This window comes from Chanodichthys erythropterus, chromosome 6, assembly GCF_024489055.1.
Source record: "Chanodichthys erythropterus isolate Z2021 chromosome 6, ASM2448905v1, whole genome shotgun sequence".
Taxonomy (NCBI): domain Eukaryota; kingdom Metazoa; phylum Chordata; class Actinopteri; order Cypriniformes; family Xenocyprididae; genus Chanodichthys; species Chanodichthys erythropterus.
Window position 1 is genome coordinate 15,446,747 of NC_090226.1, and position 15,754 is coordinate 15,462,500.

At 35.7% G+C, this 15,754-nt stretch overlaps 1 protein-coding gene across 5 annotated transcripts in view; it reads left to right on the top strand.

Moving 5' to 3' along the window:
* srgap2 (SLIT-ROBO Rho GTPase activating protein 2) overlaps nucleotides 1-15,754 on the top strand; it is a 104,005-nt gene that overhangs the window by 44,000 nt on the left and 44,251 nt on the right. For 4 of the 5 annotated variants that reach the window (XM_067388223.1, XM_067388222.1, XM_067388226.1 and 1 more), the window contains one exon: nucleotides 7,904-8,096. In XM_067388223.1, the coding sequence (XP_067244324.1) occupies nucleotides 7,904-8,096 (193 nt within the window). Of the gene's footprint in view, nucleotides 1-6,036; nucleotides 6,171-7,903; nucleotides 8,097-15,754 lie in introns of those variants that run through there. The other variant, XM_067388225.1, reaches the window with a different exon arrangement.

A 15,754-nucleotide genomic window follows, 5' to 3' on the forward strand; every position in this document is an offset into this window, starting at 1 on the left:
AGGCTATGATAATGTTCTGTCAGCTTGAGTTTATTTTTGAGCCTGATGTCACTCACACACACAATCACACACTTCCTCTTTCTTTTGTTCCACCAAGGAGATGTTTATTTTGTCCTGACAGCTGCTCTCTAATGGAATCGTGTCCCTTTTTATCTATTCATTCTGATGTTTATTGGTGTAGTCGGTGCTGGCGTGTCAATCTGGTGTCATTCATGTGCCTTTCTCTCTTTTTCCACTTCTTCTGTCTCCTTGCACACAATTAGAGTCATGGTACAAGATCCTTGAAAGGGTCCTCACAAAGCAACTAATCATAAATGAATCTATCCCTCCTTAGTATAGTGATATTCAATATACAATGGTCCCATAATGCTCTAGAAGTAGCATTCAGTCATTGAATTCATTCATTTGAAGCTAACCAGAGTAATTTTCCTCCTCTTAATTCTATTTTCTATTTCCTGATTTTGTGTCATCATCTCACTGATGTATCCAGTCTATTATGTCTCTTCAAGTATTTAAAGACTCCATGAATTGGCTTAACAAGCACTATTATTTTACCCCTTTGCTGATATATTTCCTATTGAAATAGAAAGTAGGCATAGGACATATAGGCTTTAGTCAGTAGGCTTTAATTTGTGTCCCTGCCGCAATGATACTTTCTATTGCTATTTAATGACAGTGTCATTCGAGATCACAGGAATAGCAAATGACAACTATCCAATAATCCAATTAATATCCGATAAACAAAATCAAGTCTGGCCCCCACTTTTTTTAGTTCAAGAATCCCTTTCTCGTAAATAGTTCACAATAGGGAACAAAAGACTATCGCAACTTCTGTTTCATTCCGAGATGCAAACTCAGATAAAAAAAGATTTCTTGTACCATGGAAAAGACAAGAAGTTGGCCAAAAAGCCAAAAATGATGCAATGGGGTTTTAAAAGGGTAAGGGAAATGTTGGTAAGTGTGTGAAGCAAAATCTGTCTAATTTTTTTCTTCTTTCCATTTTTATCATTCCCTCCACCTCTCCTGAAATTGTATCTCTTTCCCCCCATTTCCTGTTCTCTCCTTCCTTCAATGAAGAATGCATCTTTCATTTGAGGATTAGGTTTGGCATGTCTGGAACTAATAGAGTCCACCCCGCTGAAATATGTTATAAAATGATGCACGGACCAAAGTGGGGACCCAGGGCACCTTACCACATGGACTGGAAGTGCTTTTCCTCAAAGTTTGGGCTCTCAGTTGGCCTTAAACTGTAGCTCAGGTGCTCAGGTACAGGGCCTCATCCCAGCCAGCTGTTCTTCCCATTCTCCCAAGAGTTTTAGACCAATTCCTCTTGCATTGTGGAGCTCGCTCTTCGTTCTCTCTCCCTCTACAGCCGGCTGCACAAACTGACTTCCTGTCATCTCCCTTTTGCTTCCTGTTTGCTCTGATGAATGGATGGTTTCCTTCAAGCTGCCTTCAGTGACGCAAGTAGTGTACGCTATCCAACCCACCTCCTGGAAACAACCAGTCCCTTTAAGATTTGCCTTTTTTTTTTTTTTTGTATCCTATAAAAGTTACAGAGACAATAGCACAGCTCAGAGCTGCACAATGCTCTTTTTCACAAATGTGCAGATGTGTGTATCTTTCTTGCTTTGTTCTTACATCTCGGCTGTGATACAAACGCTAATACAATTTTTTGGCAGAATCCTACATTGTAAAAAAGAATTGTTGGTTTAACTTAAAAAAAAAAAGTAAGTTACTTGGTTAGCTTAAAATTTTGAGTTCATGATTGAAATAAAAAAATTGGGTTAATACAATGAAGGTGATTGGTTTAATCAACTGAAACTCAAAATATTGTTATCTGAATCACATTAATTATTGAATTTGATTTGACAGAAGAAAAAAAAATGTTGATAATTCATGAAAATAATTTTTTACAGTGTAATTATTTGTCTTTTATCAAAATTGTATATCTAACAAAATGAAAGTCATTCATTTTGAATGTAGATTAAGTGTCTAAATACTTCAAGCCACTATATTTAGAGCCATCTGAGAAGAAAGTGATCTGTAAAGTTTGGGTGAGATTACAACATCCTGTGCCTAACATTTCTTAATCATTAGCTTGATCTACATGTTTTTCCTGGAATCCGTCTTTTACGATATTTTCCGAAGGAAAATCCACCTAGTGGGTTTGTTGGAGAAGGCTGATATGACATCAACTCTACATATGCAGTTAGATTTTTCTGTCTGGCTAAGAGTTTTTTCAGGACTATCTTTCCAAGTGATTTTTTTTTTTCTTTTGTGGAAAATCACCCAAAAATTACTGTTTTCATTACTGTCATCTTACATCATTACTCACCCTCATGTTGTTCCAAACCTGTTAGACGACTTTTATGGAACACAAAAGAAGATATTTTGAAAAAAATATATATAGATGTTTTTGTCCATACAATTTGAAAGTCGATGTGTCCAAAACAACACTACTGGGCCACAATAACTTTCACTGTATGGACAAAAAAGCATTGGCAATGACATGAGTAAATGATGACAAAATTAAAATTTTTGGTTGAACTATCCCTTAAAGTTTCTAAAACCCACCTATGAAATTGCTGACAAACTTTTAAATTAAATATGCTTTCAGATCTTCCCTGACAGATTGAAACTTGTTGATGTTTGTTGTCTGCAGTGATATGAACTGCGGTAGAGGCAGACCACAGGGGAAGGAGTGTACTTAAATGTCTTTAATTTCTGATTTTTTGAATGCGTCAGAGTGTTTGCCTGCCGGTGAATACCTCAGACATCTACTTACCTACCGTGTGAGGATGACTAATGTCAAAACAACAGACTTTCTGGGCTGTTTGTGTGTTGGTTTCACATGCACAACACTTTTAACCACTCTTGTGCTCCCTGGTAGTGTTGTCCTCGAACTCGTTGAGGTTACAGAGTGGCACTATAAACACTAATCTCATCTGCTTAGTCACCATGGCACCCCAGCGTTCACGAACTTCAAGCGTGGCCTCTGTTTTTGAGGACAGCAGTCTTGCCGTCTACCTCCTGTTGATTTCTATCTCCTTGCTTTTAAAGCTCTGGCGACAAGCCTGGAGTTTGGAGCCCTTAGCCAGGGCTTGTAATGAGATATGACAGATTTGGGGTGGGGTTTTTAGGGGAGCCGGCTGAGATGCTCTCAGGGAAATGAACAAAGTGACAGCTGGGATGAGGAGGGGAGGAGGATTGATTTGGCCTTGAACAGACAGCACCATTAGATTACAGACCCCTGATGGACGTGGCTACACTGGACATCAAACCGTAGTCCTTATGAATTAAATTCAGATTATTTGTATTGTGTTTTTCATAATATACGGGTCAATGACATGTTGTCTGTTGTCCAGATCTATTATTAGTTTAATTTTTTAAATGCAAGTTATGCATTCCACAACTTGAATAACCTCTTTTGTGATTAACATGTTTTTAATTTCTGAATTCAAATTCATTTTGATATTTTTGGGAGGCAGAAATGTGAGAGAAGAGAAGAGATAAATAAGAGAAGAGAAACTAAATTTGGTTTTTAAAGATTATTTATTGTGTTCTCTCTTATTTGTCATTGACCCATATGTCATCAGCATGCAGTGTTTGTCTTCCCAAGATTATCTTTCAGTCCTTTGTCCAGTGCCAGCTTGTCAGTCAATCTGTTTTGCTCACTCCCGCCCTTCCTTTTATTTAGAGGCAGTATAATCAATAATGCATGGCTGTGTAATACCCTGACTGAGCAGATATCTCAGCAGGTAGCTGTGATGATTGTTGTTTGGGGACCAGTAGGTATTACTCAACACTGTGTTTTGTTCTGTCTTATAATGAAGGTCCCAGCCAGTGCTTTGCTGCATGCTCGCCAACAGCTGTGTCGCAAAGACTTCCATGTAGCCATCAAATTAAATCATTATATAATGCTTGTTCAGCAAATGCACACTCAAGGAGGCAGGGGTCATTGCTGTCTGATTACTTTGAGATCATTTAATCTTTTGTCGCCTTAATGTTTATGACATGCTCAAGTAATTGTTCTCAATCACACAGGTCACTTGAATCAAGGTCAAGTGTCTTTGTTTGTTGATTCAGAAGGGGAAAAGTTCTTAAACTTTTGCACCTGCAGTTGAAGTAAAACATCTGCTTACTCTCTTTTCTTGAATTTACTGTGTAGAATTATCTATCTGTCTGTCTAATATATTCTATATTAATTATATATAATATTTACATTATATATAATATAATATATATACATATATAGTCTATATATTGTCTAATACTATAGATATTTAGTCTATTTAGTCTATATTTAGTCTATAAATGTATAATACAGTATATATAACATGTAGGCCTATTATATTTTATACATTAATATTATAAATTATGCATTATAATTTTTAAATAGTAAATCAGTTACACTTTAAAATTAGATTTTAAAAGTGTGTATTGAGACTAAGGACTAAGTGAATGTTTGAAGGACATACTATACTTGGAATGTTTTTTTTTTTATTAATTAATAATTTATAGTGTGCAACAAAACGTGTTCACAGTTAGCCTCTGGAGGTAGATATGGAGCTAAAGAGAGTTTTTAAGTACATTATTTTTAGCTTCAAGGATTTCTGTTATGGAGAATGTTTGTTCTTTTCGCTCAGGGCATTTTAACAGTTTTTCCCGTATAGATGCAGAACAGCAGGATGGCCAGAGAATTGGTAGCACAATGTTTCTCAGGCTTAGGAAACATTTTATGAGACCCAGAGACAAATGTAGAACATCTGACTTGAGTTTCCCTGTGAGTGTGGTTAGATTATACTCTTCCTGCTGTTGAGGACAGTGATGATGATGGCGTTTACTGCTCTTCTCAAATCTCTATATAAACGGATCCTGAGTTAATTAGTAATGGTGCTTGTTCTAGCTTGTATTGCATTTAGCACAAACAGTTCAGATTATACTTTTATGACTGTTTTACTTTTCCAGCAGTCTTGCTTAATGTGCTGTCATTAGATCTATTCCTCAGTTTCTTTCCCCAGCCCGACCCAGCCCCGTTGGCTTCATGCCTTTCCACCTAACCAATCAACTAAGGGCTGAAAGCCTTGGCAGTTAACAGGATTTGGTTTACACATTGACATGAATGAACACATATATAGCTACAAGAACATCAGTATCACTCCAAAACTGTGATCTAGACACTTAAATCAACTCTTTAAAAAGCCAAAAATGTTCTTGTCTGCACATTATCATGCTCTTCTCCATCATTTGGTTATCATTTGTTGAATTACTATAGAAAATGTAAAAGAAATTAGAAAAATAAAATTGAAAATGTAAAATAATTGTGATACAATCCTATGATTGCCGTAACATTATTTAGAAAACAGAATTGAACAGGAATATTGTAATATTTTATTTTATTATTTTATTTTATTTTGGTTTGGTTTGGAAACCCCTGGTTTCCTTTGTGACTACATTTTTATTTTATTTTATTTTATTTATTTTTTTTATATTTTATTTTATTTATTCATTCATTCCATTTATTTTTTTATTTTATTTATTTTATTTTATTTTATTTTTTTTTGGTTTGAAAACCCCTGGTTTCCTTTGTGTCTACATTTATCTCAATAAAAAAGCATGAGCTCATAATTGAATTATTAAGCCCATGAAGGCCTGACTGGTTCATTGACCATGTTGTGTCTGTGCGTGTTTGGAGACCATTTGCTTTTTGCTAAAATTGCAGGGCTCCTTTTGAGAGCTGAGGCATTACGATGTGGCACTGACTCATTTCACATCATCATAAATTATACGGAGGGTAGAAAATTACACGTGTCAGTGGTATTGACACATGTTGGCATGTCAGACTAGGGCTGCCTTGTGATATAGTCATGTAAAAACCATCACAATGAGAAGTGAGAAAAGTCCACTCCTACAGCCCTAGGATGTACTGGAGTGAACTTTGTTGTGTTTGACTTGACTGAGACACAGAGGCAGTGGAAATCCCACTTCTGTGTGATGTCAGAGTGAAAGTGTGCTCTCAGCGTAAAAGCACAATAGAGTCGGGACAGCTGGGTATCATAGCCCTGGGACTGTCACACCCCGCTGGTCTCCTATCTTCTCTGGGCTGGAAAATTTAGAACATATGGAGGCAAAAGTCATCAGATTTCTCTACAGCAGGAAATGCAAAGGTACTGTTGATTCTAGGACCTTTTCAGTTTGTTTTCTTGTCACTTGAAACACTGGTTTGACAGCTAACGCAAGACTTGGCATCAATTGAAATGTGATCCCGCAGCTGTAAACAATGAAATGGGTGCTTGTGTATAGTTCCCTGTTTGGGTGCATTGCTTTGAATAGTTAAACTGCTTTATGGCAGCACTTGCTCCTAAACTAGATGGCTCTGCTGTAATGTATTATGTTTTTTTAATTGGAGCTTTAGTATGCAGGACAAGTATCCATAGATCCAGAGTTCCCAAGGGCTCACGTAAACATCATAATTCAATATTTCAATAGGCTGTCGGGATTGAGCAGAGTAAATTAATTTGGAGCCATGCTTGAGTGCTCGGCGGATGTTGGACAGAGAGAAAGAGAGAGATGCAACGGAAATGAAAAGTGATAAGCTTGGATAAACTCTCTGAAGGTGTGCGTGTGTGTGTGCATTATTGACCTATGTAAAGCAATCTCTTGACCCTAAGTATTGTTCTCCAGTCTCGAGAAGTGTTTTAGTGTTAAAGCATCAAATTTAAGGTTGAAATGTCTCTCCACCAGCTATTTTTGACTTTGTTTGAGGAACTAGGCTACAGCTGCATAGACTAGATTGTGAAATATGGGTGAAGGATTTTTTTCTGCCTGGATCAGAGTATGATCATGTTTTAGATGATGTAGTGAGCAGTCCCAGATGAAATATGCATTTTGTTTTTTTTTTTGTTTTTGCATTGAGTTTTCATTGCATAGTAATGGTAAAAAGCAAGTTTTGAATTTGTAACATTTGCACACAGTTTGCAAATGAACTTACGTCCATAGAGGGTGAGTTTACCATCCATATACAGCTATGGAAAAAATGAAGAGACCACTTAACATTGATTTCTGAACTTGGAGTGGTCTCTTAATTTTTTCCATAGCTGTATATATATTGTAATATGGGTTTTTGTGTGTGCATTTTATAAAGAAATCCATGTTTTCCATTACAAAGATTACGTTAGTGGATTTTAGTTATCAAATTACAGCAAAAACACATCATGGTTTTGTTCTGCATTGTTGGGTATTGTTTTGGTGGCTTAATATGAGGAATATTCCACACATGTGTTTCCATATGGATTTTTGCAGAAAAACTAAGCAACTTGAGGCATCCTACATTAATTTATGTTTGCAAAATTTCCTCCTAGGAAAAACATGCACAAGTCACAACCTATGATCGCATAGGGTACATGCAGAATTTTTGATGCTGTTTGTTAATATTTAAGCATGAATACAATACCATTCAAAAGCTTAGGGTCAGCAATATAAAGTTCTTTTGAACTTTCTATTCATCAAAGTATCCTGAAAAGATGTATCAATTTCCACAAAAATATTATTGTTTTCTTGACTTGAGCACCAAAGATGAGCATATTAGAATGACTGGAGTGATGGCTGCTGAAAATCCAGCTTTGCCATTACAGGAATAAATTACATTCATAAAATATATTAAAATAGAAAACATATTTTATAATATTATTGTTTAAATATATGCAGCCTTGGTGAACACATGAGACTCCTTTTAAAAACACAAAAAAATGTTTACAAAGTGTGTAGATAGTGATGATGCAGATTTCATCAGTTTTACAAAATTAATTCTAAGCATCTTAATGCATAACCAGAGTGTGAAGTACTGAAATAACAATGCTTCTTCTTCTTCTTCTTCTTCTTCTTTTTCTCTGATTGGCAGAGATCCGAGCCCAGTTGGTGGAGCAGCTTAAGTGTTTGGACCAGCAATGTGAGATCCGCGTGCAGCTCCTGCAGGACCTGCAGGACTTCTTCCGCAAGAAGGCAGAGATCGAGATGGACTACTCCCGCAACCTAGAGAAACTAGCCGAGAGGTTCCTGGCCAAGACTCGCTACACAAAGGACCCTCAATTTAAGTAAGAGAACATTTGGCTGTATTTCCATTTAAGTTGTTTTTGCTGATAAATCATAGTCTGGTGATCCATGACATTACCTGGGCGCAGTTTGAAATCAATATGTTTATCCAGGCTTTTTTTTTCTCCCTCACACACACATTTCTGATTACATAAGAGCTGTTTTGCAGTGAAAGTTGAGTCTGTTGAGTAAACTCTCATCAGGGTCATGCGATATTCAGTCAACACTTCATTTTGTGCTTTTTCAAGATAACTTCGTTAAAATCTTCTGTAACCACTCACAACAGTCATATTTTAGCGTGTAGGCTTAAACAGAGTCTCCTTGTTTGTCAGGATGATGATGAACCAGCTTCAGACCATGTAAATACAGTAAGTCTTTTGAGGCTTTCACAAGACCCTGCTGTTATATAAGAGGCTTGTCTCACATCTCTGATTAGATAGCAGTGGGGATTTTGATTGTAGAATAAAGTCAAGTATTTTCTTCGAAGTCGTTGGTTCTGCTCCAGTGACCCATATTTGATCCTGATACTGTAGTGTTATGCCATATTGTGATGAAACAGCTAGTGTAACATTAAGAAAAGCAAGTAAAGTGGAGCATTAATGTTCTTACTCCAAGATACAAATGTTTATATTATACTGTCTGATTGACTATATTAGCTTATTTTATTGTTTAGTGTGAAACAGAAGTCTTTTGAGTGGCCTTGGTATCATTTTCATACTTAGAGCTTGACTTTGAACAGGTTTACCAGGCTTTTTATAGCTTGGCTGTGTAGAAAGGCAAGTGGCAATTATGCTTAAGAGCTGGCATTACATGAATGAAGATGTCCCGATACCAACTAGTGAGCTATAAGAATGATGCAGTCTCACTGCAGTTGTTATGACAGGATATGCTGCGGAAGAGCCTATTAATCAGTGTTATATGATTGTCTAAACGGATCTCTGTGGTTAGACGCTTGGATCCTGTTGATTCAGTTTGATCTGGTTGATGTGGTAACCTCATCCTCAAAGAATAACAAAGAAGAGCTTAAAGACCAACTGCCTCTAAGTTTTAAGTATACTTCCCTACCCTGGCTTATGTGTGAATTATGGCCGAAAGAATCAGGATGTAGTCTGGATGTCTTGTTAATTGAAGCATGTGATGAGAACCGTAATGACGCTAACAATAACGTCTTTCCCTTGTCTACAACAAGCTTCCCTGACCATTATATAGCAAAATATTTGATATATCAAGTTGCTTTTATAACTCATAATGGTCCATATTTATGGTGGCACGTTGTCATCCTTTTGTGCTTGCTGTGTAAATAGGTTGTACTGGATTTGAGTTGTTTTCCAGGGTCTAGTATGCATACTTCGACAGGTTTCTTTCTGGCAGTTTTGCCCCTGGCACTGTTTTGACATTGGGGATATCCAGTGTTTGAACTTTTTTCTTTCTTTCATTGTTTCTTTCATTTCCCACCTTGTCATGTGCTTCTCTTTGCTCCTTCCCTTTTTCACTCTCTGTCTTTCACATTATTTTGCTCTTTATATTTTTACTTGCTTTCTCCTCTGCTCCAAATATAATGATTTGAAGTGCTGGAGGCTTCAAGTATGGGAAAGTCAACATACGGTTCTCTAACAGCTACTAGAATAATCAATAGTTAGCACATGTTTTTTGAGAGTGGTTTTCTGTGACAGCTCTGTGCCCCATCAGGCCATGGTGGTGATGAGACCCCTGTGTACCTCAGACCCTGGGGGAGGTTCAGTTTCAAATGGAGGCATGCCTACTGTAGTGTGAGGGTTGGATGTATATAATAATATTCTTTTTTTTTTGGTCAACAACAGTATATGTTATAATATAGACATATTATAATCATACAGTATCTGTGTTAGTATTGTCAAAAGTACTGACTTCGGTACCAATCGGTACCGAAATTTAAAAAATGTGACGCTTTGAGAAAGCATTTTGAAGCAGGAGTGGGAATGTTTGATAGCAGGCATCTATCAGCGGTCTGGTCCACAATAGATTCCCTTTTTTCAAACTCTTCCATGTGGATCTGTGTAAGCGATCGGTGAAGAGCGTCATTGATGTGTATTTACAACGCCTGCTATCAAACGCTCCCACTCCTGCTTTCAAAATGCTTTCAAATTCAAACACTTCTGTATGCTTTCAAACGCTCCCGTGCATTGATCACTGTAGTCAATCATAGACATATCCGATGAGCACATCAACACAATGGCCAATCAGAGGTGTTTACGAATCTGCTCAAAGCATCACATTGTTAAAATTTCAGTACCGATTGGTACCAACTCTAATATATTTAATTTTTATGGAAAAATATTATTTTGTTTTAAAATAATTATTAATAATAATTCATAAAGTGATTCTGTTTAAAAATAATAATTTACTATTACTATTGAATAAAAATAATAATTTATTTTTAAACAATTATTTTATTTAAACCATTATCTACATTTATCAAAAATAAACGAATCATTTTATGGAAAATTATTCAGAAAAAAATACAGAAATAAATATACCGTAAGTAACAATAATAATGTTTTTATAATTTTCACTTATAAATTTCATTTTAATATTACAATATTTTAATCAACAACAACAACAACAATATAGTGTTAAATAATACAAATGTATAATTTTACTATTTTTTTTCAAACCTATATCTAAATTTATAATAAACAAATGTATAATTTGAATGATTCTTTTTTTCTATTTTAACCATTATTACATTTTAATTAAATTTATCATAAATAAACTAATAATATGGATAGATTGATGGATGAAACTAATAATAAGAATGATGAAAACACTTTGTTTTACAATACAGTTTTTCTTATGTTATCTTAAGAATCATTTCTTGAGAAAGAGAGACTCATTTCTTAAGCGACTCATTTCTTCATTTTAAAATCATTTCTTTTTCTTGTTTCCTGATTTCCTTGTATCTTCCTCATTTTTCTCTCACATTGGACCTGCATTGCACCATCTTTCTCAATGAACACCCCACACTACACAAAGTCTACAATAACCCCTGCCGCCCTGATACCAGTGACCACCGCTGAGATAGATTTTCTAATCAGCTCGTGATCTCATCCAGTCTAAATACCATTCCCTGCCCTCCATGGGTCCCCTGAGCCCGGGAATCCAGCTTCAACATCTGCATGTTTAACAGGCAAAGGCAACATCTGGGACGATGATGCCACGATGGAATGTGAGGTATTTTCCGGCCCTGCTCCACCAGAAGAACGTAGCTGTCAGTGAGGCCCTGACCTACAAACTAAGGGGCACTATGGGGATCATTTGGAGACCCCTAATATACCGCATATGTTCTTACAGGGAGAGTTCAGCTCAATGCCTTCCATTCTACCAGTCAAGGGTCAAAAGGCTCCTCTATGTGTGATATGAAAGTGTGCGTCATTTGTTCAGCAAGCCAGCGGGAGGCCCAATGACGAGACGCTCAGCAATGAAAGGACAGCATGGTTAAGAAACACGCGGTCTGGAATGATAACACGCCATGGTACTGACCTAATTTCTAGCATGCCTGATTTTCTACAAATGGTCTGAGTTGATACAAAGAAGCAACTGAAACTGACCACAACGTCTGGACTCATGACAAATAAGAAGAGCGGTGGTTATACTGGTGCCACAGATGAGTGGTGATGTGTCACATGCTTAATGGTCTACTCTGCTGATCCAAGATTACACTATGAACCAGTTCTCAACTCTTTTCTTTCCCCTCAAGAGGTTGAGAAAACAACATAATGGACAACAGTGATTTCGTCATTTCAAAATTTTTAAAACATCATCATACGCTGTACCTCACTTCCTAATGTCTTGGAAACCACAAGTGTTATTGTGCCTTTCCGGAGTCCCTTAGGGTGTTCCTGATCCAACCAGATCCGAAACACCTGCCTGGAAGTTTCAAGGAATGTATCCGGTCACCTCTAAACCCTTATTCACTATTCCTTACATTACTCCACTAATATAGTCCCCTCACATGGCATGGAATATCAGTTGTGCACTTATTTATTGTTATTGCAGTTCATTATGTGATTGATTGAGTGCACTCGATGATGTCCAGTATGGTTTTGAACACCAATACAAATGTCTGTCTCGGGCATTTTTCGCTGTTGTTCTTGCTTGCTTACCTTGTCTGTGCACAGATCCAGACGTTAATACTGCCTTTCCTTGTCTAATGCGTCGAATGGGCTGGCATATGCAAATATTGGGGTCATACATATTAATGATCTCGACTGTTACGTAACAGTCGGTGTTATGTTGAGATCCGAGTGTTTTCCGGAAGTCTTTTAAACAAATGAGATTTACATAAGAAGGAGGAAACAATGGGGTTTGAAACTCAATGTATGTATTTTCCATGTACTGAACTCTTGTTATTCAACTATGCTGAGGTAAATTCAAATTCTGATTCTAGGGCACCTTTAAACATACATTAAATAATCCAGACATCAATAATGAGTTAAGTAAAATATAATGAATATATATAGGCTAATATAGTACACATATTTAGCAAAAGAGTTAATTTCTCTGATGAATTAACAAGCTGTGGACTTGCCTGTGGTAAATGCTACGTGCAGCATTTTTTTTTTTTTTTTTTTGAATTTCGTGATTAAATGGGCAGAATTTTAAAGATGACACTGTTTCTTATCAAAAGGAACAAAACATGGAACTTATTGCGATTAATGGTGGTTAGGCTACAACGCCGTATTTGTCGTGTAGATCCAATAGGCCAGGACTAGGCGGGGCAGCAGGGGGTGGGGCACGTTCGGTACTCCATGAGAGTGTCCCGGTTTTTCGGTTTGAATATCGTTACAGCCCTAATTATGACAATGTTTACTTTAAGGTTTTTATATTGTTATATGTTGTAGATGGTTGGAAGATGCATATATTTTATCTTTTTAAATAAGCAGCCAGCAAGAGTAAAGCATAGACATTTCAAAATAAGAGTCCTGGTGTATTGTTTACAACTAAAAGTATGTGTGTGTATATATATATATATGTATATATATATATGTATATATATATATATATATATATATATATATATATATATATATATGTATATATATATATGTATATATATATATGTATATGTATATAAATATGTATATGTATATATATATGTATATATATATGTATATATATATGTATATATGTATATATATATATATATATATATATATATATATATGTATATATATATATATATATATATATGTATATGTATATGTATGTATATGTATGTGTATGTATGTATATTTTTCCCACCTGTCAGTATTGTAATTTTGGTTGTACAATAAACTGTATCTGGAACATAATCTTTAGCTCCTGTCTATGCTGCCCCATCACTGGAAGGAAGGACAAAGAACATTAAACACATACTATTCAATATAGATTTTACTAGTATGAGCACAATAATCTGCTTATTGCAGTTTTTGTATGTGAAATACAGTTTGAAGCTAAAATATTTAACAACCTTGTGTACTTTTTGTGTTCTAATAAATGTAATCATTTTGCTTGATGATTGAAATACATTATTTGATAAATTTTCATTGCACCTGTAAAGTTTTTTTAATGTGATCCTAAATATTTCAGCTTGTGAGCACAAGTTCTCCCTGGGAAAAAAAAGTAAGCATCAAGCCCTGTTTCACCTCAAAAAGTGCACTACCTGAATATAGCGATTTCAGAGACAGCCCTTGAGTAGCTGGTTCAGGTCTGTTTACTTAGGGTTTGAGCGAAACTCTTGCAGCAAGGTGGCCCTCCAGAAGTGATATTAGACACCCCTATCTGGCCAGTGAACTTTGCCCACATTAGACTTCCATAAACATTTGTCAAAATGTTGCCTGTTCTGAAGTATCCAGTGTCACTGTACCTTCTGGACCATTTGTGTGAAGCTTATGGTTAGTTTGACTAGAGGAAGTGTCTGGTCTGGTGTGTTTGCCTGAACTTTATAATGTGTGACAATAAGAGAAAGCATGTAGGGCAAGTTTCATTTCCTCTTCATTCTGACTAGCTTGACTGATGTCTTCCCAGTGTCATGTCTTGACAGAAACAAGGTCTTGTTAAACACTTCTCACTTGAGTGAAAAATTCCCCTGAACACCTTCTCATGTACCTTCCAAGCGAGACTGAGTGAATGAATCAGACACTCTTCACAGTTTACAGTAGATAAAAACTATAACATTGTGAAATATTCCAATTTAAAATAACTTTTCTATTTTGATATAGTTTAAAAATGTATTCTTGTGATGGCAGAGCTGATTTTCAGCAGGTTCTTTTTTTTTCTCAGGATTCTTTGATTAAATAGAAAATTCAAAAGAACAGCATTTATTAGAAATAACTTTTGTATTATTATACAAGTCTTTACAGTCACTTTTGATCAATTTAATGCATCCTTGCTGAATAAAAGTATTAATATCTTTAAAAAATATCGTAATGACCTCAAACTTTTGAGCGGTAAATAAAACATTGGTTCAAAAAAATATATATATATGTTGACGTTTTCCACTAGAATTTTTAACTTAAGCCAATTGGGAGAACTACATTAATTAAAAGCATTATTTTGAGTTGATCAAACATAATGTTTTAAGTAAGGTGAAAACATTTTTTTGCCACAATAAAAACACATTTCTAAGTAACCTGAACTTAATAATTGTCAACATGAATGCAACTATTTAAGTTGAACTTACCAAGCACCGCTTGTCACCATGATGGTAAATCTCCAAAAACCCACATTAACAGAAACTCTTCTAAATTAGCATAACAAAACACTAATTTACTGCTAAATCTCCCTTACCATTAATCTTGTGCAAAAAACATTATATAACAATACATTTTAGCATTTACTCTCCCTTTCAAGTGCCATGGGCAAAGCATGATGGGAAATATAAATCCCAGCCCAGTTTCACTTACCTTAAGTTCGTCTAAATTAAAAGAAGTGTTCATACAACTCAAAACAATGAAACACGTTTACACGTCATCAGATTGTATTTTACATTAACAGAATACATTTTTGATTAACAGAAAATGTTAAACTATGAAAAGTCATGATAGTATATCGAATCAATAGGCATAATTTGTGTGTCATCCAAGCTCAATAAAATAACAATTACAAGTAAAAAGTCTAACAGCATTTCGGAACTTGATTTTTTATTTCACAACAATATATATATTTAAGTAATGACTAAAGGTCCTCTGAATTAGTTTTTAGAGTGTAAAACGGTGTATATAAAATGATTATTAGTATTATAATTTGTATTATTATTTTTTGTTTTTCCTACAGTTCTTGTCTTTAATAGTGCATGCACAAATTCAGGACTACTCGTTTTTGCTTTGTGTAGTGATATCATCAATCAATTCCCATCAGTCCAAATGTCAAGAATTCCTTCTTATTCTACATCTCATAAAATTCTTTACATGCTGCCATGTCACGTCCCTCGTGTATGTCACCTAGGAATTAGCCCTTTTTGGCATTGCGGAGTGTTCCTTTGGTGAAAGACCGGCTCTGTCTGCGATGACCTTGCTGTTAATTGGGCAATTCCTCCGCTCATGTGACCTCAGCTTTTTCATGGCCTTCCAGAAATGACCCGGAGCTCCCTCGTTTGAATGCCCATTTAAGAACTCTTTCCATCAGCCAAGGGGCCATGCTA